At 36.2% G+C, this 27,643-nt stretch overlaps 1 protein-coding gene and 1 long non-coding RNA gene across 2 annotated transcripts in view; one reads left to right on the plus strand and one right to left on the minus strand.

The window, feature by feature from the left end:
- Positions 1-27,643, minus strand: part of LOC145690171 (uncharacterized) — a 315,735-nt gene that overhangs the window by 283,585 nt on the left and 4,507 nt on the right. The gene's annotated exons all lie outside the window — the stretch shown is intronic.
- Positions 21,715-27,643, plus strand: part of LOC145690170 (uncharacterized) — a 68,589-nt gene continuing 62,660 nt past the window's right edge. The window contains exon 1 of the mRNA XM_081764802.1: positions 21,715-26,093. Coding sequence (XP_081620928.1) covers positions 21,745-23,250 — 1,506 coding nt within the window. The 5' untranslated portion in view covers positions 21,715-21,744 and the 3' untranslated portion in view covers positions 23,251-26,093. The remainder of the gene's footprint in view (positions 26,094-27,643) is intronic.

Below are 27,643 nucleotides of genomic sequence, written 5' to 3' on the forward strand. Positions count from 1 at the left end.
GAAATTCTGCAAAAAGTAATTTTTGAACTAAGTAGGGTTCCCAGATTTTTAGACTATAAACTGGACACCCTATGAAATTTGCACTAGGTTTCGGACACCCTATTAGAATTTACACTAAAAACTAAGTCACACGATGAAAATTTATACAAAGGTAACCAAAAAAAGTTCTATCGCTTTTTGTAGAAGTCTGTGTTCAATTGGCCCTCACACCGTTAGTTGAAAGCGAATGAAGATAAGGCGAAGGTCAGTTGTAGGCGTGGGTATATCCAACATACAATCTGGTTATGGCAGTTCAGCAACACCGTCAACTTGCGTAAGGACAGAGTAAACATGGAACCTCCACAGAGCATCATAAGGGTGTACATGCTCTACGAATTCAAACTGGGATCAAACGCCGCTCCGGGCCGTAAGATATGCCAGGTCTTTGGTGAGGATGTCATGACTACGCGGACAATGCAGCGGTTGTTTAACATGCTTAAGGACGGTAACGAAACACACGAAGACGCACCGCGTGCCAGAAGACCAACGCATGGAAGACCAACCAAGACAAAATGAAGATCTTCATGCAACTATTGAGGCGAACTGTGACCAGACATGTGAGGAACTGGGACTACAATTCAGTGTAAGTGGTGAAACCATTCGACAGCACTTCCATCAACTTGGGAAACACTGCAAGTTGGGTCGATGGATTCCACATGATTTGACTCCGGACAAGAAGGCAATGCGGGCAGACACCTGTGTTTCTTTATTATCTCGTCTGAGGAAGGAGCCATTTCTGGATAGGGAGTTGATGCGATGAGAAGTGGGTTCTGTACGCAGCTCCACTGCGCCGTCATCATTGGGTGTATTCCATGAACCGGTTACAAACCAGCTGAAAGCAGTATTGCCCCAGAAGAAGGTCCTCCTGTGTGTTTGGTTGACTGCTCGCGACATCTTGCATCGGGAACTGCTACCAGCTGGTCAGAGCATCAATGTAATCAATGCAACTGTGTACTGTAAGCAGTTGAACCGTGTTTAAGAAAAACTCAAAACTCAGGAGCCAGCACTTCTGTTACAGGACAATGCTAAGCCCCACGTGGCTAGGATGACCCGGGACACCATTCTACATCTTGGATGGGAAACTCTACTGTGTAGTGAACGCAAATTTTACACGTTAATTTTTCTTAATTTTCTTTTCTTCTAGCATTTTTGTTATTGCAACAGAATTAGTATTTCAACTACTTTTTAAATACAAATTCGTGTTGAGTATTTTTGTTATCTGCTAGTCATAACGAAGGATTTATTGCTCTCTTGGTTTGAGCTGTTTATCTCCCTTTGCACTGACCTCAAGTTCAAGCTCGCTGGTAGATAACAACATCCCTTCAGTTAGCAATGAAATATCTATGTTTCACAACTTTATATATACTGTATGTGTAATCTTAGTATTAGTGATATTATTATTATTATTATTATTATTATTATTATTATTATTATTATTATTATTATTATTATTATTATTAGTGTTAAAAGATTAAAGAGAAGCCTATATAACCTGTGATTTTAAAAATCTTTTCGTTTTTGCTTTTAAAAAGCCAGATAAAGAAGTATCTTTTTCTGTCCTCAAATTTGCAGATGTCATATATGTTTTAAAAGTTTGTTTTATAGATAAATTATAGGAAGACTATTCTTGGTACAAGCATATATAACATCTTCCATATTTAATACTTTTAAATGATGCTATGTATGATTATTGTATATTTCGATGTAAACTACCTCTCCAGAGTTTGGAGGCAACACACACAAAGACACGGAGTACAGAATACACCTATATACAATCATGCGCACAAACGGAACCCCTTATACTCACTTAGTGCCGTCCTGACACTTTTGTATTAGCCAATCTTGATGTTAAATTCTGTTATCAACATGACGTGTTCCAATCACTACATTCTCCGCCCACGGAGAACTTTTCTTAGCTTGACTTTGCCCTTAATGTCATGCGCAAACCAATCAGCTTTCTTTTCATGCTGCTGAACACTATTTGGTTCCTCTCCAGGGAACTTTCAGACTACCACTCATGTCCAACCTTTGATCTTACGGTCCTGGTGCAACGTCTGCAGGCGTTACACCTATTCGCAAGACCCGTAAATTGGTGCCGACCGCATGGCCCCTCGAGCCCTTTAAAATCTCACGTTTTTGTCTCGTTCTTCGGACATCGTCCCTTTCCTGAGGCCCTTCAAGATCGTACTATCTAGACGGAGTCCGCAATGTCTTAGCTAAAATCTAACCCAGGGTTTTCGAGTGATTCCTAGTAAACCGTGCCGTATCTCTCTGAGTCACTCTGCTCGCTTCCCCTGAAGCACTCCTTATTTTCTTGGTTACCATTCACACCTTATCCTATTGGCTAACTTGGCAATCTGTTTCTGAAAGGCTGACGACAGCCAGGGGTCTGCCCATAATCGCTGGTCCGCTTAGGAAACTGACGGTCAAAATCTGCCTCCTTTGAACTTGACAATCTGCTTCTGCAAGTTTAGCTTCAGAACGGACGTACGCGCCAAGAAACCGCTGGCTAACTTAGAAAGCTGACGGTTGAAGTTTTGTTACTCCCCTATTTGATGTGGGTTTAAGTAGACTCTAGGTTTATTGCCTAGGTAGCTTAAAATCACCGATAGATCAAATAGTCACACCTGGAAAACCTCCCCTATTTGATATGGGTTTAGATAGGCTCTAGGTTTATTGCCTAAGTAGCTTAAACCCACCGGTAGATCAAACAGTTACACCTGAAGAGTTAAACCTTCAATTAGGACTGACTCATGCCCTCCAGTCTAGTGAAGTTTTATTTTGTTAGTGAGTTTTTCATTGTAAAAGTACTTAGAGATAGGAACTTGTCACATAAGTCACACGAATTTTCTATAAACACTTACCTACACTAAAACCCGGCACGTCGACTTGTGATATCGATAGGACCAATAAACTACAGGCGTACTGCAAGGAACAGTTTTTTCGAGTTTTTGTTCTCAAATTATATCCCAAAATGTTGTTAGCTAATAAACTTTTATCGGGATAACGAACTCCTCCTTTTATTAGAAGTTTAGTCTTGGCCGAGGCCACCGCTACCTTGTAATACTAACATCTTCAGATTAGTTGTTAGCTGAGTTCCTGTTCCAGTTTATAACTTTGCCGTTCGACTTATAATTGCTGATTTGCAGAAACTTTGTTGACCAGTTCAGAAGTAATTTGGTTAATTACTAAACTCTCTTGTGTGGGTGCTGGTCTACGCGAACGCATACCGCCGACTGGCCACAATTACATCCGCTATTCTCTGGGTATTGCACCGTCCGATTATCGCCTGTTCCATTCCTTGAACAATAACCTTAGAGCACGTCAGTTCAAATCCACAGTGGAGGTGCAAATACCTAGTAGAGGTAGGACTTGATACTCTTCGCCTCACGGTCCACCAAGTTCTACCACGATGAAATTTATGGCCTTCCAGAAAGTTGGCAGAAGGTCGTCGATGCTGTTGGAGACTATCTTTCAGGTACGTTTTAGGTGACATCTCGATGCTTGAAAATGGATGAAAAAGCGACAGAACTTTTTTGGTTATCTTTATAGTATAGTCATAGAGCTCCAAGATTTTTGGACTAAAAGATCGGAACATGCTATGAAAATTTATAATATATTCAAAGTTATGTGCTTGGTTTTTGGTGAAATATCAGAATTACTTAAACAGTATGTTAACACTCACCAAAAATGAGTGACATATGGTATATTATTCATAGTAGTTGAGTACTCAGAACTGTTAAAAGCGGGATTGAAAAAAAGAATGGCAGATATTATATTAACTTATGTTTTGGAGAAAAACCGGGACATTTGGAGTTTCGAACAATTTTGTGGGAACAGATATGTAAATCTAGATCTATCTTGGCTAAAACGAGACGTCTGGGAGTCATAATATATAAAACGAACAAATTGAAATGAAAGGCTTGCATTTAGTTCATCATTATACAAAAAAAAAAAAAAAGATTAGATTTTATTAATATAAACTAACTTAGCTTGCTTTCTTCCCTTCTAAAATATATAAAATACAAAGGTTAGTTTTCATAATGGAGTGACAAGTACTAAGTTAGGGGGTTTATAATTCTAAGAATATTCGTGATTATAACACCATACTCTCATTCGACAATATTTCCAGTGTTAAGGAAAGAAAAGAAAACACGAAAAACAATCAAACAAAAAAAACTCTCCATTTTCATTTTAAAAATCTTGAAACTACATTTTGAGGACAATTTTCCGGGGTGGAACCCTCAACTCTCGCTATGTTTGGAGTATCGTGTACCCAGAGCCGTAACTAGAGATTTCGGCGCCCGGGGCGAAGTAGAATTCGGCGCGCCCTACACTCACCACTCCAAGCTATTCCTTCCTTTTTCATTTAAGAGAAGAAACTTTTGTTGTTATACTATGTTGATTTTTTAAATCAAGCGGATTGGACAAACCATTGCAACAGCCAGAAGCGATCAATATGTAGTCTTTTACAAATAAGACCTGTTTTAAAGAGGATTATTTCAAACATTTTGTAAACTTGACAAAACTACCTTAGTTAGTATACAGATCCACTTAGAGATCAGTTACGGAAATTTACAGTACAACTATTTATAACGCTTCATACTATCGATAAGAAATGAAATTTCAATACATTAGAAACTCTGTGCTTTTAAAATGTTCCAAATGGGTGACAGCGTTAATTTCCAGTAATAATTGTAAACTTTTGTAATTTTATTCTGTATGTGACCATACAAATAGCATTTTAATTTCGATTCTTTTAATATCAGCAATTAGACGGGTTGAATTTGTTAACGATAGACTTTCTTTTATTACTCTTAAGGGTAGGTGGTGTGATATTACTGTTTTAAATGTACACTCATGTCCAAAATTATTGTCGTATGTCTATAAATATGCTGTTGTAGGAATGTAATTTGATAACGAATTCGCCCGGTATTTCTTACAATGTTAGTATGTGTATAATGGGCAGAGACATGTATGTGGCAAATTTCATGTCAAAAGAGCAGTAAATAAGAACAATAAAACGAAAATAAAAATATCTTGTTCATTTAGCAACATTTTGTTTTACTCGTTCTAATTTTCGTATTTATAATTCTTTTCCTATGAAATTTACCAGAAATAAACATTTCCCGATTATACACATAGTATCAGTATTAAAAGTACCCTGCAAAATCATTATCAAATTATATTCTTACAAGAAGACAGTTATAGATATGCGACAATCATTTTCGACATGAGTGTACATGCACTAACAGAAGATAAGTATGACGATATAAAAGACACTTCTTAAGAAGTATCACGGGTATTCAACCAAGTCCCGTGATACCATATGAAAATTCTATTAGAGGATTTTAATGCCAAGGTAGAGCGACAAGATATTTTTAAACCGGTTATAGGGAAAGAAAGTCTGCATAAGGAAAGTAATGACAACGGCATTAGTTTCGTGAACTTTGGAACATCCAAAAACCTTATCCTGAAGAGTACAAAATTCCCACATCATGACGGTTATAAATACACATGAACGTTTCCTCTCACTTTCTTTATTCACCATTTCATTCATTTCTCATTATCACCGTCTCCTTTAGCCTAACCGGCATAACCGTGGGACGTAAAGCTTAAAGATTTCATTTCATTTCATTAATTGAGAAAATATTACGCCACATAAACAAAATTCCTTCACGTGATATACACTTGTCACTGCGTCTTGTTTCTAACGTTATGTGCTAGTAATATTGTGAAATTACAGCCTAGTTGTTTCATGAGTATGATTTGGATGCATCGCAAGCCTTAACAAAAACTTAATGATAGTTCCTGTCTTGAGAACTAGTGTGACAAATATAACACCACACCAATATATTTTCATGATGATGACCATCATATGCCTGAAATATCTGATCAAAATTGATGAGTACTATAGCCCTGAATAACTATCTTAATCATGACTTAAGGGTTATCGGTTTCATTGTTGTTTACCAATCGCAGTTTTCGTACTAATTAACCTGATAAGAGATTACAACAAAACTTTTTCCTTAGTTCGCTATCACCTGAGTTTGCCAAACGTAAATATTGTTGGCCCTCTTACCATCATTAACTCCCGCACACGGAACTTACAGTGCATGTAAACATACTAAAGAACTAGTTACATCTTTCGTATCAGCATTAACATATTCAGCTCATTCAGTAAGATAAATAATACAATTCTGTAGTATAATGTATACTTTTAATTGAACATTGCTCATTATTTAGTAATTAGGGTTGTGAGAAATTTGGTGGAATGGAATTTCAACTTCATGCATCCTCCATTTTAGGTATCTCCAGCTAATAGTTCGCACTAGAGTCGTGAAAGACGTGCAAAATGTTGTTTTACTACCGGGTGTTTCAAATAAAACATCGAGAGCTTATAAATCTCAAACGGTTGGGGGTAAAAGGATGAACTAAAAAGTCAAACGGAAGAATGTCAGAGGGTGTACCGAATAGAGTATTCTGACGTTTCCTTATCTCACTTTTTTGTTTCATTGTTTTATCTTCTGCCTTTTTTGATTTATGACCAATGGACTTTTTATCTGAAACATTCAGTATGACTGTTTAATTCATCCATTTTCCGTTACTTCTATACAGAACCCAGCAAAAGAGGGTCCATGACAGCTCACATGGGAGTTACCATTACTCACGTGTCATGGCTTTTTCGGTGCATCTACAATAGCAGTTTTCTTAATGGTATGAAACCAAGGATGTTATAAAATAGAGGATCTGCTCATATGTATCTTCATCTTTCAACTCAATGAAGCCAAAAATGAAAAAAAAAAGAATAACAAACGAGCATCGGCATGTCTGATTTGCTACTCTCGTTTCCGCCATGAATGTTTGTTCAAAACATTGCGATCTTAGCAAGCAAAGTGGAATGGAGAAACTGTGACGTATGACTTCACGACTTTATTGTTTAGGTAGATCCCCTATTTTGTAACATCCTTGTGTACACATAGTGACCGTGGTTGGTAACATTCGCACCAAAGTGCATTTTTCCTCCGCACGTGGTAAGAAACTACATGGACTATCTCCTGATGTCTACTCTATAGCATCAAATGTTTTCCCCATTTCACATATTGCACTGCATTGTTACAGTTGTAGTACGAATATTATGAACCTGATACATTTATTGGTATAACGTAATAGAGAGATAGTCCAGAAGATTGGTACAAATGTTAGTTAATAAATATCAGAAACGAGAAAATTCAAACGTTAAAATACAACACGAAACGTAGCTACATTATTCAGCATTTCAGTATCAGCTACCTAAGAAATGATCAGATAATAAACATATGAGACTTCATGCAGATTCGTTCTGACTAGTGATTAGTGCTATACTAAAGAGTTCAAGAAACATATGTTTCCTGCAAAATTCAGGTCTTTAGTATGACTCTAATCACACGTCAAAACGCTCTGCATAAGGCGGATGCTGTTTCGCAGGTAGTCGAGCATAAAAGAAAATTCAGCTCTTAAAACTCGAATGCAAAACTCTCTCTGTATCTGTTAAAATAGCAATTGGTCTATCCTAAAACATATCTTCTGTGTTAAGGATAAACATAATGCTGGAAATGAAACAAAAAGTTAAAAATACGAAAAACCATTTAGTGGTTAATATTTCTACATAATTAGATTAAAATGTAATAAAATGTTTTTGTTAGTTCCTAGCAATAAACCTCCAAGCAATAAATTTGCTTTTAACATATGAAAAATAATATAGTCAAATATGAAAAACAAATAAATAAATACATAAAAACAGACATGAAATTCCCAACGAATATCTTTATTTTTCACATTTAGTCATTTAATTTCGTTTGGCACAGTAGAGATTTTGGGATATTCCGTGTCCGCACGATAGACCACGATTATTAACAAACCACTTCAAATATTGATCCAATATGTAATTATACTGGATTATACTGGAGCACAGCGGGATGTCTGATACAGTGAATATGGAAGGACACTCTCCAGACAAGGATGACTGGCACAAGGATGTCATTTGCAATACGCTAAACCGTCAAGAGCATGTTTCACAGAAGATACTAGGTGTATACTATTGATGTGGAAGTGATGAAAACCACAGTACGCATTTACAAGTTAATACATTTTGAAAATAAATTTGCAAATTATTAGTATACAAATGATCTTTATAATTATTCTAGAAATTGGGTGGAAAGAACTCTCTATTAAAAGGGAATTAATAGGTTATATATATATATATATATATATATATATATATATATATATATATATATATATATATATATATATATATATATAGATAGATAGATAGATAGATAGATAGATAGATAGATAGATAGAGATATTATAAATTTCACAATTTGCATAAAGTACATAAAAAGAAACATGTATTCCTAAAATGATAAAATTATATTGCTAATCAACTTGTATTTTGGTTTCATTGCAAAGTAATCACAGCAGCCTAGAATACCAAAACGCTTCACACTAAGTGATCGTGCTCAGATCGAATGGTATTACAAAATGTAGCAGCCTGTTCTGCAGGTGGCAAAGAAGATGGCATAGTATACATGCTTCAGTTGATACCAAAACCATCAACAATTCCAATTCGAAACTCATTACTACAGGATCTGTGGTACTTACCCGAAGAAGGCGTCCCTACACATCCAGACAAGAAGAGAATACATATATTTATCAACTTAATGAAACACCTGAGAAAAATGCAACTTAGAAGCTTAATATTGCGTTGGACTACCTTTCGCCCTCAGAACAACTCTAATGAGACGTGGAATAGAGTTATAGAAGCCGTGAATGGTAGCAAGTGGAATATTATACCTTTTTTCGTGCAATGAATTACTCAGTTCCGTGAGAGAAGAAGGCAAAAATCTGCGCCGGATTCGTGTATCCAAAATGGACCACACATGATCAATTATGTTCAGTTTCGGAAATTGGATCGGATGCCAGGATGGGTTTTACTTCATCGTGTTGTTTCTCAGACTATGCCGAAACAGATCCAACTGTGAGATTCGGCGAATTATCGTCATCGAATAGGGTATCATTGTCAGGAAACAATATCTACATCACAGAATTAACATATTCCCTAAAATGAGGACATAATCACTGACAAGGAGGTGAATGGTAAGAATCAGCACAGGAATCACTGAAAACCAGGATATTGCTACCCACAGCATCACAAAGCCACTGCCATGTTTCACGGTTGGGGAGAGATATTGTGGATCATACTATTCTTTGGGCGTCCGCCAAATATAAACATGGTACGTGGTTTGAAATAAAGTAAACGATGACCCTTCCGACCATATCACACTTTTTCAATCATCAGCAATCAATGTTGCATCCTCGAGGAATAATTGGCGTCATGTTAAATGTAGGTCTCTTGTCAGTGGTTTTGCTCGTACAATCTGACTCCGTATCTCCATATCATGAGCTCGCGGCGCGCTGTGATTGTTGATGCAGAGTGTGGGAGGTTCTGCTTGAGTTTTTCCATCACTTACAACGACCCTGACTCTAAATGCGCTTTAATGCTCGCCGGTACCTGTCCTGGGGATTTTCTTCCGACTACTGTTTTCCTTCTCCGATGTAGTTATACTGTGTGAGTTTTGTAGACTGTAATCACTTTGGACACTTGGCACTTTCGATATGCTTGCACCACATAACCGAACGCCAATTATTTGCTCTCGTTGGATATCAGAGGTCGCCTATTTTAACCAGGTCCACTGAACGCTGCCATTCTACTGCTCCGGTTTGCCCGTAGGATGGGGTTTGCCTAACGCACCAACAACAACAACCAACCACTGCGGTCACCTTTTGCCCATTGACAATTTCAGCTGTTTCAATTTCATTGATAAGTATCTCTTTACAAGTATGTGGGAAATGTTCATTGAAGTCCATAAAAGTCAACACACCAGGCCTTTCGTGAAAGTGATCTGTCTTTTAACACAATATAAAGGAATTAAACTGGAAGCTGCATCATTGCTCGTAGCTATCAGCAGAAAATTGTTTTCGTCGAATGGACTAAGAAAATGACCATGTTTGTTTGGAATTCTGACCTAACGTAACTGTTACACAACCTTTGGAGGAACTGAACTGTCTTAGAGTAGAACGATTTATGATCCGCCACAATTGTCACTACTGGACACCACTGTTGAAAAGATGCAAAACCACAGTGTACTTTAGTATGACCTCCAGTCAAGTTATGGGGCTATTTCTTTGGGACACAATGAATGCAGATCCTTACCTAAAATTTTTAGCTTCTGAACTTCTGGGTAAATTTCAGTTTCTTCACAGTTTAGTGCTTTCTTAAAAACAAAGTATCAGGTAGTGAAGAAAAAAGGATAGATACACGAAACGCCAAATAAAATTTAATGGCAAATAAATACTTAATTATTCAATTTGAAGATGAGTACAACACTTGTCAGTATTACTGGATGGAATTGCTTCAAATTTGCTTTTAGCAAACATCCGTTCATTTAACATGATTTTTTTTTTACAATATAATGTAAAAAAAAAAAAAAAAACAAATGCTGTTTACTATCGATATCAGTGAAATTCCTACACAAATGCATTAAACAAACTTTTTCCACTTACATGGAAAATCAACGAAAAACAACAATTAGGGAAATCTTTGAAAATTCTTTATAGCTAGTTTGTATTTGGGTGCTACAGTGTAGTTTGTAACAGTTTCCCAGCCTATAACACGTTCATAATTGGACCGTTAAATATCAGGATTTTTTTTCGTTTTTGCACCGCAGAAGATAACAGAAAACTCATGTTTAAGACCTGACCTAGACTCACTTTCCGGATGGTTGCATTAAAACCTTACTACGAGTCCTGACTGGGCTTCGGATTGAAAGTGTTAACTATGCTTAAAGATCATTTGTGACCTATTATTTCCACTTGAGATAACTTTATATTTTCATATTCATGTAAAGAGTGACCCTTTTATTTTGCAAGCTCTGTTCATGAATGGCTCAAAACGCAATTACCAGTATGTTAGGTGAGTCGTCGCAGTCCATGTAAATTGCCATCAACAAACTTTATTCTCACCCCGTGTTCCGTTTCCCTGTGAGGATGGGTGAAGGAAGAATTGTGTAGAACAAAACTACTCTAAACTCACGACTATAGGATATGTATAAATAGTAGATAAGAAACTAATATCACCGCACATTGTTTTTCCTGTGAGGATGCGTGAAAGAAAAATTTTAAAGAACAAAATCATTGCTAATTCATAACCACAGAACATGTACAAGGATTGTCCATAAAGTCCAGTCGCCAGCAGCGCGCTCTCCGTGGGCGGATTTGTGATGGTGGTGGGGAGTCTAAACTAAGCAACGCACCGGGCGACAGTCGCGTCCGAGCTCTGACACACTGAGGATCACGCGTAGTGCAAAAGCTGTTTTTGATTTTTATTTTCTCATGGCAGAGAACGTGAGAAACGGAGCGTTCGCTGGAGCAGCGCTACGCAATGAAATTTTGCTTTCACCTGGGCAAAACCGCTTCCAATATGCTTGCCTTAGTCAAGGAGATTTACAAAGACGACGCCCTGTCAAGGGCTCAGGTTTTCCGGCGGTTCAGTGAGTTCAAGAACGATTGGGAGACTGTTGAAAACATGATACAAACGACGGTCGGAGTCCAGGAGAATTTTCACTTGGCCAGTTTTTTTTTTTTTTTTTTTTGGTCCAAGCCACTAATTGAAGGACGTCCAGATCGCTCCATGTGTTCAACTGTATCCTGTCCGTTTCAAACTGTGAACTGAACCCGGGCCTGCTGCATCAAAGAATCGCACCATAGCATCTACACCAGCGTGGAGAGCTAAAGCATGAAGTTGTTGATCGTGTTATTTTAGTGTGGAATTACGAATCTATTCATCCGTGTAGGCGTCCATCTATTTCGCTGCACCTTTCAAATATTTCAAAGCAAACTGAAAGTCGAAAAACTACTTCTGGATTCTAAGCATTAAGCATTTACTTTTTTATTTTCTATAGTGCACATGAATCATTCCGGGTAATAAGGGCGAACTCTAAAAAGAAAGGTTTGTTTTCTGACAATTCATTTTGAACTTTCAAAATATTTCTTCATTTGTTTTGAAATTATATTTTCTAAACGAAGAAGAAATGAATTCCTCAAACTACATATGTGGTTAGGGCTCGAAAAATCCCGGGCGCTAGGTCGACGTGGAGACTAGAAATACGAGGCTGGCGTCTAGTTAATTTAAGGCCTAAATATCAAATTGGATTTATACTATTGTGAAGCCTAAGTCAGAAGTAAAATTTTTAAGTACTGTTTTTAGACAGCCAGAATAGGCTACAACAAAGCAGATTGGTGTTCCCATTTGAACTTCTCAAATATAATTTCCGAGCGTTCAGATTTTGAGTTAGCCTTTATTACCCAGAACGCCTCATACAAACTGCGAAAGGAAATTTTAATATTGATGTCAAAACGAAAGTATGATGCGCTATTGAAAAGTTAGTAGAACTCAATCCAATTCATGGCAAAAACCTGTTAACAGTTCATTAGCTTGAGAAGTATGTTATTCAACATATACTTACCTTGTACATGATTAGATTTCAATACCATAGACAGAAAGAGAGAGAGAGAGAGAGAGAGAAGATTTAAATTCTTTTGAGTACTCCTAATTAATTTGAGTGCATATTTGTTTCTCATGGCTCTAATATTTATCCAAATTTCCAGAGGTATTTATGGAAACATACTACGAATTATTCAAAACTGGTTTATTTATTTTTAAATTTTAATTCGTAAGTTGACTTTTATTACCTAACGAAGTTTCACAATTGAGATGCCTTCTAAACTTCCGTCGTTGAAACGTCAACTAAATTCTGTCGTTGAAATGGGCGTACGTTAATGAAAACACCATTAATACACAGTACATTTTCTATTAAGTGAATATAAGGAAAAAAGAACAAGTAAGCTGCAATAATGTTTCCAGGAAAATTTTAATTGCACACACTTAGCAGAAAATAAAGTTTAAGTACTATCCACTTTTTAAGTGCTTATTGCTTGATTCAAGCAAGTTTTCAAAACAAAATATCACTGTTACATTACGACTCACGACTAACAACAAAATTAAATAAAAAATAACTTGTACGAAGATAATATTTTTCCTGTTTTCTCTGCGATTCTATTACATAGTGAACGACAATTAAAACCATTAATAAACATTTCAAAATACAAATGTCTCTTGCTGGCTAAGTAGGTAGCGTGTATCTTTTTGTGTGCGTGCACACTGGTTCAATTCCCAATGTGAATGCTAAGAATATCGAATCAAACTATATAAAGTCCTCTAAAATTTGATTAATGATCACAGGAACTCAGCGACAAGTAAATAGTGCAACCTTCATTGTTATTAACATTAACCCTAAAGAGTATTGGAGTCAGAGCTGATTTTGAATTTAACGTCCCTTTGAGCAGCGAGACGGAACCTACTGATTAACGTGGAATCCAAATCACATGAGCTCCCACCGGTAATCGTACCCCGGTCTCCCATGCCAAAGGCGCGTACGCTAACCGCTTAGCCTCGAAGGAGCTCCAAACAGTATTGGAATCTCAGAATCTAAAATGACAGTAGAGACCCGGAAATTTCTCATATTCAAGATTGCAACACTGACAGTAAAATCTGCAGAGGAAAAATGACTAATGTGTTCTTACTCGTGAAAATAAATAAACTTTTGGACATTAATCTAATCAGAAGGCCACTTTTTACACAGATTGTGCTGAAAAAGTACATTAAATCCAATATTAATCAATTTCACGTGACAAAACGTCAAAATAAAAAATAAAAACATTGACAGAAATTTGTTGATGTCAATTATCAAAAGTTAATTTATTTTTACGAATAAGAACAAATGATTCTTTTCCTGGGCAGATTTTACTATCAGCGTTGCAACCTTGAACAAGAAAAATTTCCGAGAATCTAGTGTCATTTTAGACTCTAAGATTCCAATACTGTTTAGGGTTAATCCTAATAACAATGAAGCTTGTGCTATATACTTGTCACTGAGTTCCTGCGATTATTAATAACATTTTAGACGAATTTATAGTTTGATTCGTTACTCTTTTTTGCTACTATTAATGTAGGAATCACCGCTTTACTAAATAATTCCAATTTGAGACAAATTCTTGCTGGAAAATAATATTCAATTCATTACAAATTTCTAACCCAGTTCTGATACCTTCAAAGTCAATTATGCCAATAACATTGGCGTTAAAGTTTTTTTAAAGTTGAAGCACATGCTTAAAATGTAGTTTGTTTTGTATTTGATGCTTTAAACGAACTGAAATATACAATTTTAAGTTCTCTTTATAAACTAACAGAAAATGTCTCTAATCTGAATTAGATTTTATCTTAGTATACTAGTAACAAAAAGCAACCATCCTTAAGTATGTACGACATTACATCACGTCTTTAAATGCTTTTCAGTACCTAGGAAACATCAGTTAAGTAATTCAGCATTTAAAGTCTGCCACTGCTGATATGATCGGGAACATTACTCTTGGTTTGACAAAAATGATTTTGTTGTAGACGAGCAAAATAGAATTTTATTGTGCTCACTAATTATATTTTACTGAATTATAATTTCCAAAACAGCAATGAAAAAGGATAAACTAGCATTAACAGCTTTTTCAGTGAAGTGTGTGCGTGGTAATTTTTGGCGCGCACTCTACTAGCTACAGGGAAGCACTGTTTACATATATAAAACAGCTTTACAGTGTAACTTTTCTTATAGAAGGTAAGGTCCAAATCCTGACGGATGAGTGTAACTACAGGTCCATAGGTAATTTGTGAAAATAGCACAAGATGGATGCACAATTCAGCCATATGTTCTGATCTAATAGAACTTGCCAGAAATACGCGAGCACTACGTAGCATTGCCAACTCTGAACCCGATCATAATTCTCGAAACAGACGAAGAATATATTGTACTTTAAGCCTTGAAACATATAGCTGAGCCAGACAAAAATAAAGGTCTGTTGGCAACCCTAGCACCGGCTTATTGTGCCACACCTATATATTATAGAGTTCGATAGTGGTTGTCGTATGAAAAGGGGAATCAAGCGAATATTTTAGAACAATTATATTCTTAATTATAAGAAAGGTAATGCTGCATAAAATTTCGATATTAATATCGTGTAATCTTTAAGTAAGTAATATCACATATAACTGCAAAATCTAACAAATACATACAATAAATATTTACATTATTACTGTGATTTCTAATGTTTTTCATGATTATTAGAAGAATCATCACTTATTTCGCTGTGATTTCTAATATTTGTCATGTTTATTACAAGTAACATCACTTATTTCACTGTTACTTCTAATATTTTTTTATGTTTATTAGAAGTATCATCACTTATTTCACTGTGACTCGTAGTACTACGACTACCAACGTGGCGGGAGGCTTTGGCTAGAACACACTAACTATTTAGACATGTTCAGTTTTGAAAATATTTTGTTAAATTTAGAGAGGCCTTCTCAAAATCCCGTTTTCCAATAATATATTTGTATACTTCACTTTCAGTAACCTGAACTTGGTCAGTTCTTATTTGATGATTTTGAACTAAATCACTAAAAGAACGAAAACCAAGGGCGCCGATCCTGGGAGGCCGAGAGGGCCCGCCCCCTCAAAGCTCATGTGGGCCCCCTACTGTATTTGTGAATATACAATACTTGGCATAATTTGAGTGCAATTTGCCTTAGAAACTTCATATATATATACCTTCTGCATCTGAATGCCCCCCCAAGTTTACAGAAAAATCGACGCCCTTGACGAAAAACCCTCTCAGTTTACCTATGGACTACGTGATTCCCTAATTCGTTATGACTGATGCCGGAATCTACTCTGAGTGCTAATCAAATTTTGGAATAAGAACTGGTATTACAGACTTCTTCTCTGTTGAGAATTCTTTTATCTTCTCTCTTATACACACACACACGTAAGAATTGAACTCTTACCCTACCATCCTCTTTACAATGAACAGGAACAGTTCAGGTCATCAAGCAGAGATTTTCTCTCTCCATCGTAATAGTTCCTTTTCACAGCTCACAGACAGTGAACTTCTCTATCCAGCCTTGTTTTCAGTCAGTCGATCTTGAGAGTACACAAATTGTTCCCTCAATATTCAGAAGAGGTCTTTCTCTCTTTACGAACACAGAGCTTTACCCTTTCTCACTTGAAGTGCAATACGAATTCTGTCATTCTGTGTCTCTGTGCCTTTACTTCTGTTTTTGGTTCCGACGTGTTTTGCAACATTATATTCTAATGTAAAATTCAAAATCCTTCATCCAGATGGTAGCGAATTTTGCAAGAGATGTTTCTAATGCAAAATTCAAACTAAACAGAGGAAATTAGAAATTCACCTCTTGTGGAAGCAGCTATAGGAGGCACACATATAGCTATGTTCTATTTAGAATTTTTATGTTAATTTCAAGCGAAATTTTTGTATAATATTAGAATAATTTACATATCTATAGGTTAATTAAGAATATATAAGTTAGTTAGGTTAATTAGTATATAAAATTGGTGAATTAAACATTTTTATTTGGAATATAAAAATATATGTAGGAAAGAAAACTTAACTTGGAAAAGCTCCACTGAGTTTAAAAAAAAAAAGAAAGAAAGAAAGAAATGTTCCGTAGCAGTTAAAAGCTGTGTACATGCACCCAGGATTGCTATCTAAGGTTAAAGAAGTATTGTGATATGAGAGAAATTTTATCTAGGTCATATATTTAAATCATACTTCTAACTTAGTTAGGTAGAAGTGAGCAGAGTTGCTAACGTTGCTGCAGATAGTGGCCTGGCGACATAGATCCTATCCCACTACCTTTGTATATTTCTGCTCAGATATTTTAGCAAGTGGGTTAGAATTCTTGGGAACAATAAGGCGTTAGATTTTCTTCAAGTGACCATTTTTGACACTAGAAACTTCGAAAGCGTCAGTTGGATCCCGCCAGAAAACTATCCTATATTTTTTTTTTCTTCAAAGCGCGGTTTCGACAAGGAAGAGCTTCTGCTCTTCCTGCGAGTGGGTTTTCCCCCCATTGAAAATTATGAATGCAGTCATATCTTAGCATTATTACATATTTAGAATTGTAGAAATGTAAGATAAGATGTAATTTTGGTCAGAAAAGATTTTTCGTTGTTACCTTAACTTTAAAACAAAAGCTTATTACTTTACTGTGCTTGGTGTTGACATTGCTGTAATTGAGACGACAGCGATACGCAGTACCGTGAATGTCATAGCAGTCGATATGTGTATATTTATTGATTATTAATTCTAAATTGAATGTCACTGCTGGAATCCTATGTAAATATAATCAGAGGAATATTAGGTACAATGTAATATACAATATATTGTTGATTCATGATAATTATTGTAAAAAAAAAAGTGGAAAACCAAGAACAAATGTGTATGTGGAGGTTGCGAGAGATCACCGCTAGAGTACTCTGGCGAGGTAAACAAAAGCACATGGACTGGTTCGGCAAGGAATGTTGTTTACAAAGAAAATGGATAGTGACGCCGGGGAAAACAATACGAAAACAAGTATTTAACATTTGAGTAACAAAGTGTATGATACACCGTTTTAAAGCTTAGTATTTCCTCTATCCAGTGGTCAAACTCAATACAGATGACAAGCAATAATAATCTAAGAATAAATGAAAGATTACATGAAAGTGTACTACCCAGACATTTTGGCGACAAAACCATTAGGGTCCGCGAAAAGGGACTATACATTGAATTTTGGGTAGGTCAGGAGCGAGCCTTTGAAAATCGTGTTGTTTCCTCTAAAAGAAAACTGTTTGACAGGGAAGGAGCAAGTTAGTTGGTGTTAAGACGCGATATACAGAGGTCATCCTCTGTGACAGTTAGTGCAAGACTCATCGTGACAATGGTCTGTTTTGTGAGATAGGCACATTTTAAATAGCTGAATTGCGACGTTACTCGAGATTGAGTTTTTTTTTTCTTTCTTTCGTCTCGATCTGAAATATCAACTCTAGTAAGTCTTTCTTAGAATTTAACGTCATCTCAGAACTTAACTGTGCTTTACGGGAAACACATGTTGCGAGACGAGATGTTTTTTTTTTTTTTAAAAAAAGGAGAGTTATAATATTTTTTTTTTATAGATGCAGAGACTGAGTTTTGAATCTGCAGCTAGGACAATGGCTACTAGCGTATAACTCTCATATGTAGTTTGCCGTGTGATATATGTATACAATTCGAAAAGTAAAGTTTAAGTGCGTCATATGTGGCCGATATAGTGAGAACTTTGGAACTGGATCGTAGAACCAGAACATTTTCAGAGACTTTGATGCAATTCAGATGATAATTATCCAGTAACACTGCATAAACCAGATGTCTTCAAATGGATCCAGAGATACTAAGAGAGAGACACCAGTGTAGCAGAGAAACAACCAGAGCAGCGCCCAGTAGCAGCAATTTATACCTTCTAGGAGGTTCCAGGATGCCGAGCGAACTTCAGTGAGAAGAGAAAGGACTGAAGGAAGAAGACAATGAAGAACGCGTCAAAACAATACGTGCACGAACTATGAACAGAAATATATAATGGCCAAATTTTCATAAAAAAATATTTTTTTATCGACCGGTCACTTCGATTTAATATGCGTGTGAATATAAAATATTTTTTTTATATATGTGTGTGAATATCAGTGTTTACAATCTGTATGATTTCTGTGGAGGAGTGGAGTGTTTACTTTATCACCATTAAATATTCAACAAAATTACACGGAAGTCTTTCTTGTACGGATTCCAGACATCAAATAAGGTATGTGGAAATTTCGCATATGTTTTTTTCTTTTACAGCATGGCAAGAACATGAACAGAGAAGGGTGTATGGTTGTTATCTGACCATTTCAATGGAGCATCTGTACTGAAGTAAAGCCACTGATTACCTGAGTTAAAGAGTATTTTGTATATTTCAAATCACTTAATTTTTTTTTAAAAAAAAAAGCTCTACCGAATATTTCATTTATATCTTTAATATTTAAGTAATCCAATTAATTAATATAACTCATTTACATAACTTCTGTTAATTACTTAATTTAAATACTTCTTGGGACTGTCCATTCAGGGCACTCCATCATTGTGGTGCAAATATTTAAGTATTTTAATTTCAAAATTGGCTATGCCCAACACTTTCACTTTAGCCCACCACAAAATCTGGCTTACCCAGCGTAAGGCGAGATCACTTCAGTGTCACGGGTTGTAATATTAAAAAAAAAAAGAAAGAAAAAAAGTGGATGCTGTCAATGAAATGTTCAGGGCCATACACCAACAATGAAGTAATAAGCTTTGTGTCCGGCAACATTTTATTTACGAATTTTGTTTCTTTGTTTCCTAGTTTATTTCGAAAAAAAAGCAGCCAACATTACATGTTTTATTCGTAAGAATTTAGTTATTTTGATTAGAGTTTTTCCATGTGTGCCTGTTGGAAATTATAAGAGGGGGATAAGATTTATTTTGCGTGTTATTTTTATAAGATACAGAAATTAGCATATCTTAGAAAGTTAGAGTATTTCTATTAAGTTGATGGTGGTCACTAGACTACAGAAAAAGAAAATGGACGAAGACCTGGTTAACTTTCCGCAGAATCAGCTCGGCGAGTTAGAGTTAGAAGAGAGAATGGCGAATATAGAAAGTCAGGGAGAAGTTAGTAACGGAAACGGAAATCAGGGAAGTCAGGAAAACGAAAAGGAATCGATCCCTGGACCATCCAGTGTTGTGAACATGGAGACAATGGATCCATCTATGAATCCACTGTTTGTAATGTTACAACAGCTGGTAAAGAGCACTGTGAAAGAACTCGTTGACAAACAGGAAAGGTCAGTAAAGGAATTAGTTGATAAGCAGGAAAAAATCGCATAACAGCAGGAAAAGTCAGTACAAGAATTAGTGAAAAGACAGGAAGTAAATAGCAGTAGATTAATGAACAGTATAGCTGAACTGAGTACTCGGCTGGATGCAACAGCAGAATCGTTCAATGAGCGATTAGCTGGAGCATGCAACGAGTTACGAGGTTCAATAAGAGCGAACGATGAGAGGGTACAGCAGCTCGAGGCGAGTAACAATAAAAAATTAGATGAGATACAATTAACTTTAGGACAAGACATTGTGAGAGTAGACAACCAGGTAGAAAGCGTCAGGACTTGTGTAGAACAGGTGACAAGTAGGTTGGAAAGCGTTGAGGGTTCAATTGCTCAAGCGGAGAATAATATGCAGCGTGTAGAAATACAGTGGAGAGAAGAAATGGGTCGATTACGCGAAGAAATTGGTCACGAAAACCAGCTTGAAGAAGTCCGGAGCGAATATCGGGATGGTATGCAAGAGATACAACAGAATATTACTTCTGTTTGCAACAAATTAGAGAAAGAACTTGCTTCTTTAAAGAAATCGGTTCGAGAAATTGATGACAGAGGTGAAAGAATAAACAATAACCAACCCGGTACCTCTCGAGACGCTCCTTGTTTTGTCTTTCGAGACGAGACAGAATCCCGCGTCTCGTCAAACGCTCAGCCGCCTGTCTCTACGTGCCAGCTAGCATCAGCTGTGGGACTGATGCATCGTGATCTGTCTCTTCCTATATTCTCTGGTTTAGAAAGTGAACTGCAGTCTCATAATTTTCTTGTCGAGCTCGATAATTATTTTGATCTCACGGGAGTACCGGAAGATCGAAAGCTACAGTTTGTCTCGAAATGCTTTAGAAATACATCACTGCAATGGGCTCAAGTTACTCTAATTAAGTGCAAGACGTATCAAGATTTTATCATGCATTTCAAACGGACCTATCTGAGCGAAGAGAAGTTGGCGAACTTACGTGCGACCATTCTAACGGCTCGGTTTGATAGCCGCTCAAATAGGCTTCCCACGGAGTACCTTTTAGACTTGCTGCATAAGAATAGTATTTTATCGCCGCCATTAGAACCGCAAGTACTTTTAAAGATTCTGCCAAGACAACTGCCATCTTGGATTTACAGGTCTGTGATATCATCCAAACCTAAAACAATCGAAGAATTGGTTGGTCTGGTGGCAGAATTGCAAGTGACGTATCAAAATAATAGTGGAAACAATAACATTAGAAGGGGGATTAATATGATGTCAATAGAAGAAAGCGACAATGAAAGGTCTAGCGGTACATCGTATAGACATCGCCCATATTCTCCACGAAAGAATCGCAATAATCAGAATCGTGGTGGAAATACACAGAGAGGTAGAGGGAACACGAGTAGGCAATTTGGCAACCATGGAACGACATGGCCACCAAGGGATAGAAATGGAGAGAATAATATCAATGAAAGGTCTCAGGGTCGTTCAAACAACCGAGGTTCCTTCAGGGGCAGAAATAATCCCAGAGGTCGGAGGAGATCATACTCTGGTGAAGAGCAGGTTAATAATCTGGAATTCAGTAGGGGTAACGGTTCTTCTAATGAAAGTGAAAACCAAAGATCTAGGTCACAGAGCCCTCGGAATATGAGACAAACAGTTTCTAGACAGTGAGAAACGTACGCACGCTGTCTAGGAGCTACAGATAACTGTTCTCTATCTGATAGTGCTAAATTTTTACCTAGTAGTGTGCGTAATGAGGATAGTTCTTATCATGCTGAACATAGTAAGGGAGAATGCGAAACTCTTGTCAAACAGTTAGAAATTATGGGATTAGAAAATAATAGCCGAGATTGCATACAATGTGACAAAATTATTAATAAACACTATTTTTCGGATGATAAAAGTGCCAAAGGTAAAGATAAAGAATTATGCTTGCTTTTGAGAAGTGGAAAAGAGATTAAATTAAATAAAGGTCTTTTTGATGAATCAAATGCCATTTTTCGAGATTTATTGGAAACAGATGAAAGGGAGGATGTACCTACCAACAATGTTATAACGTTACCAGAAGTAGAAACTTGTTTATTTGGTAAAAAAGTATGTGGTCTTCTTGACAGCGGATCATCTATTAGTGCAATTAGTAGTGATCTATGGGCACAGGTAAAGAATATCACCCCACCCCCTGCATTCCTAAAAGCAAACAATATAAAGGTTAGTTCGGCTTTTGGAAAATCTATAGCCAAAATCCTTGGACAAGTGATGCTAGTAATGACATTCAGTAATCAAGAATTCTATACTGTGGGATTAATAGTACAAGGATTAAATCGTCCCTTGATTATTGGGTCGCAGTTCTTTGCTGAGAGCAAGGCTGTATTAGATTATAATGTGGGAGTTTTGAGACTAAATTCACCAACTGAGGTTCAGGTTAGTTTTCGAGATGTAGAAATCGAAGAAAGTGAGTTAGTGGTCAGGAGTTTGACTTTAGAGTTTGAAGATGAAGAGAGATTTTTATATTCTTTTCCCATAGGCGAAATGGGCGAAATAGGCGAAATGGGCGAAACGGGTATAGAATCCATCTATGCGTTTCAGATGGAAGATGTAAGAAATAGAGAAGGGCATTGTAAGGAGATGACTTCTCTCAGAACCCATCTGGATGATGGAAAATATCCGACAGCTGCTGAACTTGCCAATGTAGTGTACAGCCCGAATGAATGGAATAAAGTACAAACTAAAGTCACACCAGCTGAGATTTCTAGCCTTGTAGAAGGGTACACTGACCTCAGTGTGGTCGAAAAGCAGAAATTAAAAGAAGTGTTAATGAAGCATAGAGAAGTGTTCGATTTAAAACCAGGGTGTATAAAGGGATATGAACACAGTATAGAATTGCGTGAAGAAGGGAAATTCAAAGCTAAAATGTATCCATATGCATTGAAGTTTAGAAATCAGGTGACTAACATCATTAATCGGTGGGAAGCATGGAAAATAATTAGAAAATCTGCGACTTGCTATACCAGTCCGCTTGTTGTAGTACCAATAAAGGACGGAAGTGTTCAACTTTTGAAAAAAGGAGCAAAATTTCAATTGACTGAAATTCATGAGGAGGCATTTCGGGAAATAAGGGAAATCTTTCAGGAAGATGTGCTGTTAAAGAAGCCCCTTCCGGATAAACAACTCATTCTTAAATGCGATGCTTCAGACGTCAGCTGTTCTGCACACTTATATCAAATAAATGATGATGGAAACATTAGAATTATCGAAATGACATCGCGAATTTTTAACGCTGCTCAACGAAACTATGTCATAACTGAAAAAGTTTGTTGGATTAATAGATAGGAGTAAACAAATTCAAGCACTATTTGATAGGGAACAGGTTCAAGATTAGACCTGACCACAAGAAAACCGAACACAATGTTTATGTTTTGGCTGGCTCTGTGACAGAAGAAGAGTAATGTACGAGAAACGCCTACCTGATCAAACGATACAAGGCAAGGACACCGCAGGAAGTCTGAGACAGGTAGTGCGGTTAACAATACAAACTTGAGGTACTCTCGAGAGAAAAAAAAAAAAAAAAGAAGAGAAGAAAAATGTATTCACGTTCAGACTTAGATAGCTCTGTTAGTATACATTTAACTATTTACAGGTTAGATTTCTTTGTAGCAATAATTACTTGTATATGTATGTAGAAATATCAGGTTATTTAATATGTAGAGGTGTTGAAATTTTAAATGTACTTAGGAATACATTAAAAATTTCAAAGGGGGATGTTATAGGAGGCACACATATAGCTATGTTCTATTTAGAATTTTTATGTTAATTTCAAGCGAAATTTTTGTATAATATTAGAATAATTTACATATCTATAGGTTAATTAAGAATATATAAGTTAGTTAGGTTAATTAGTATATAAAATTGGTGAATTAAACATTTTTATTTGGAATATAAAAATATATGTAGGAAAGAAAACTTAACTTGGAAAAGCTCCACTGAGTTTAAAAAAAAAAAGAAAGAAAGAAAGAAATGTTCCGTAGCAGTTAAAAGCTGTGTACATGCACCCAGGATTGCTATCTAAGGTTAAAGAAGTATTGTGATATGAGAGAAATTTTATCTAGGTCATATATTTAAATCATACTTCTAACTTAGTTAGGTAGAAGTGAGCAGAGTTGCTAACGTTGCTGCAGATAGTGGCCTGGCGACATAGATCCTATCCCACTACCTTTGTATATTTCTGCTCAGATATTTTAGCAAATGGGTTAGAATTCTTGGGAACAATAAGGCGTTAGATTTTCTTCAAGTGACCATTTTTGACACTAGAAACTTCGAAAGCGTCAGTTGGATCCCGCCAGAAAACTATCCTATATTTTTTTTTCTTCAAAGCGCGGTTTCGACAAGGAAGAGCTTCTGCTCTTCCTGCGAGTGGGTTTTCCCCCCATTGAAAATTATGAATGCAGTCATATCTTAGCATTATTACATATTTAGAATTGTAGAAATGTAAGATAAGATGTAATTTTGGTCAGAAAAGATTTTTCGTTGTTACCTTAACTTTAAAACAAAAGCTTATTACTTTACTGTGCTTGGTGTTGACATTGCTGTAATTGAGACGACAGCGATACGCAGTACCGTGAATGTCATAGCAGTCGATATGTGTATATTTATTGATTATTAATTCTAAATTGAATGTCACTGCTGGAATCCTATGTAAATATAATCAGAGGAATATTAGGTACAATGTAATATACAATATATTGTTGATTCATGATAATTATTGTAAAAAAAAAAGTGGAAAACCAAGAACAAATGTGTATGTGGAGGTTGCGAGAGATCACCGCTAGAGTACTCTGGCGAGGTAAACAAAAGCACATGGACTGGTTCGGCAAGGAATGTTGTTTACAAAGAAAATGGATAGTGACGCCGGGGAAAACAATACGAAAACAAGTATTTAACATTTGAGTAACAAAGTGTATGATACACCGTTTTAAAGCTTAGTATTTCCTCTATCCAGTGGTCAAACTCAATACAGATGACAAGCAATAATAATCTAAGAATAAATGAAAGATTACATGAAAGTGTACTACCCAGACATTTTGGCGACAAAACCATTAGGGTCCGCGAAAAGGGACTATACATTGAATTTTGGGTAGGTCAGGAGCGAGCCTTTGAAAATCGTGTTGTTTCCTCTAAAAGAAAACTGTTTGACAGGGAAGGAGCAAGTTAGTTGGTGTTAAGACGCGATATACAGAGGTCATCCTCTGTGACAGTTAGTGCAAGACTCATCGTGACAATGGTCTGTTTTGTGAGATAGGCACATTTTAAATAGCTGAATTGCGACGTTACTCGAGATTGAGTTTTTTTTTTCTTTCTTTCGTCTCGATCTGAAATATCAACTCTAGTAAGTCTTTCTTAGAATTTAACGTCATCTCAGAACTTAACTGTGCTTTACGGGAAACACATGTTGCGAGACGAGATGTTTTTTTTTTTTTTTTTAAAAAAGGAGAGTTATAATATTTTTTTTTTTTATAGATGCAGAGACTGAGTTTTGAATCTGCAGCTAGGACAATGGCTACTAGCGTATAACTCTCATATGTAGTTTGCCGTGTGATATATGTATACAATTCGAAAAGTAAAGTTTAAGTGCGTCATATGTGGCCGATATAGTGAGAACTTTGGAACTGGATCGTAGAACCAGAACATTTTCAGAGACTTTGATGCAATTCAGATGATAATTATCCAGTAACACTGCATAAACCAGATGTCTTCAAATGGATCCAGAGATACTAAGAGAGAGACACCAGTGTAGCAGAGAAACAACCAGAGCAGCGCCCAGTAGCAGCAATTTATACCTTCTAGGAGGTTCCAGGATGCCGAGCGAACTTCAGTGAGAAGAGAAAGGACTGAAGGAAGAAGACAATGAAGAACGCGTCAAAACAATACGTGCACGAACTATGAACAGAAATATATAATGGCCAAATTTTCATAAAAAAATATTTTTTTATCGACCGGTCACTTCGATTTAATATGCGTGTGAATATAAAATATTTTTTTTATATATGTGTGTGAATATCAGTGTTTACAATCTGTATGATTTCTGTGGAGGAGTGGAGTGTTTACTTTATCACCATTAAATATTCAACAAAATTACACGGAAGTCTTTCTTGTACGGATTCCAGACATCAAATAAGGTATGTGGAAATTTCGCATATGTTTTTTTCTTTTACAGCATGGCAAGAACATGAACAGAGAAGGGTGTATGGTTGTTATCTGACCATTTCAATGGAGCATCTGTACTGAAGTAAAGCCACTGATTACCTGAGTTAAAGAGTATTTTGTATATTTCAAATCACTTAATTTTTTTTAAAAAAAAAAAAGCTCTACCGAATATTTCATTTATATCTTTAATATTTAAGTAATCCAATTAATTAATATAACTCATTTACATAACTTCTGTTAATTACTTAATTTAAATACTTCTTGGGACTGTCCATTCAGGGCACTCCATCATTGTGGTGCAAATATTTAAGTATTTTAATTTCAAAATTGGCTATGCCCAACACTTTCACTTTAGCCCACCACACAGCTAATAAATAAAAATGATAGTTAAGGTGAATAAACGGAATGTACAGGACACATAAAAATAGTATATTTTAATCTAAGAAAAAAATCATTAGCAAATAAAAAATAAACAAGAAGTAGCTCTACATACCCGCTCTTGATTTCTTACCTTGATGACTTCAGTTTAAACAATGTATACATAAATGAGCAATGATCGCTGTGTATAGTAACGTGTTTGATCCCCAGTAGGATGTAAAATTATCTTTGTTGACTTAGCATTATGAGCGGATTCGCTAAGTTTTCAACTGAAGAAAATGCGAAATTCATTCGAGACAATTAAAATATTCAGCTGATATTTGATGCACTGACCACGTATTAGGAGAACTTTTGACCTTTTTCTTCATAAGATAAAATATCCATTATGGCTATAACGTCATGCAAACTTTGGTGACAATGTTTTCAGTACTTATTTCGTAATTATGCTCTAGTGTACCTATACTCAAACTGCAGCTAAACTCTTCTTAGTATGCTGCAATCAATTTCAACCACTGCAGTGATGCGCGCGTACAGGACAATAAGTGTTGTGACAAGCGAGAAAGAAGTCACACGGATTGATATATGGAGATCATAGTAGGCAGCATAAGAACCAGATCTTAATCTCCAGCAACTGCATATCCAGTTCATGTTGAAATAGTCTGCCAAAACGCCACGGTGATGCACCACCCTCTTAATATTGTTAATATGATCGAATTGTGGAAATAGCTATTACGCGGTATCAGTATTCAGATATATATATATATATATATATATATATATATATATATATATATATATATATATATATATATATATATTTGGTCTAGGAATTAATTCGTGCGGTTTTTAATAAAAATTGAAGCTTTATTTCAAAAACAAAGTAAATGAATACGTTAACAAAAATATTGTCCATCGCTAGCCACTACTTTCTCACATCTTTCAGGCAATTTACGGATTCCGTGTCGAAAGAATTCCTCATCTTTTGACGCAATCTAATCAAAGATCCATTTTTCGATATTTTCTGAAGAAGTGAACCGCTGTCCAATCAAATCGTTATTCATGCAATCGATCAAGTAGTAGTCAGACGGAGCAGTGTCTGGTGAATATCGCGGGTGGAGTAACACTTTCCATCCGACATTTTCCA

Source organism: Thermobia domestica, chromosome 7, assembly GCF_964235325.1.
Source record: "Thermobia domestica chromosome 7, izTheDome1.hap1.1, whole genome shotgun sequence".
In the NCBI taxonomy this organism is placed as follows: domain Eukaryota; kingdom Metazoa; phylum Arthropoda; class Insecta; order Zygentoma; family Lepismatidae; genus Thermobia; species Thermobia domestica.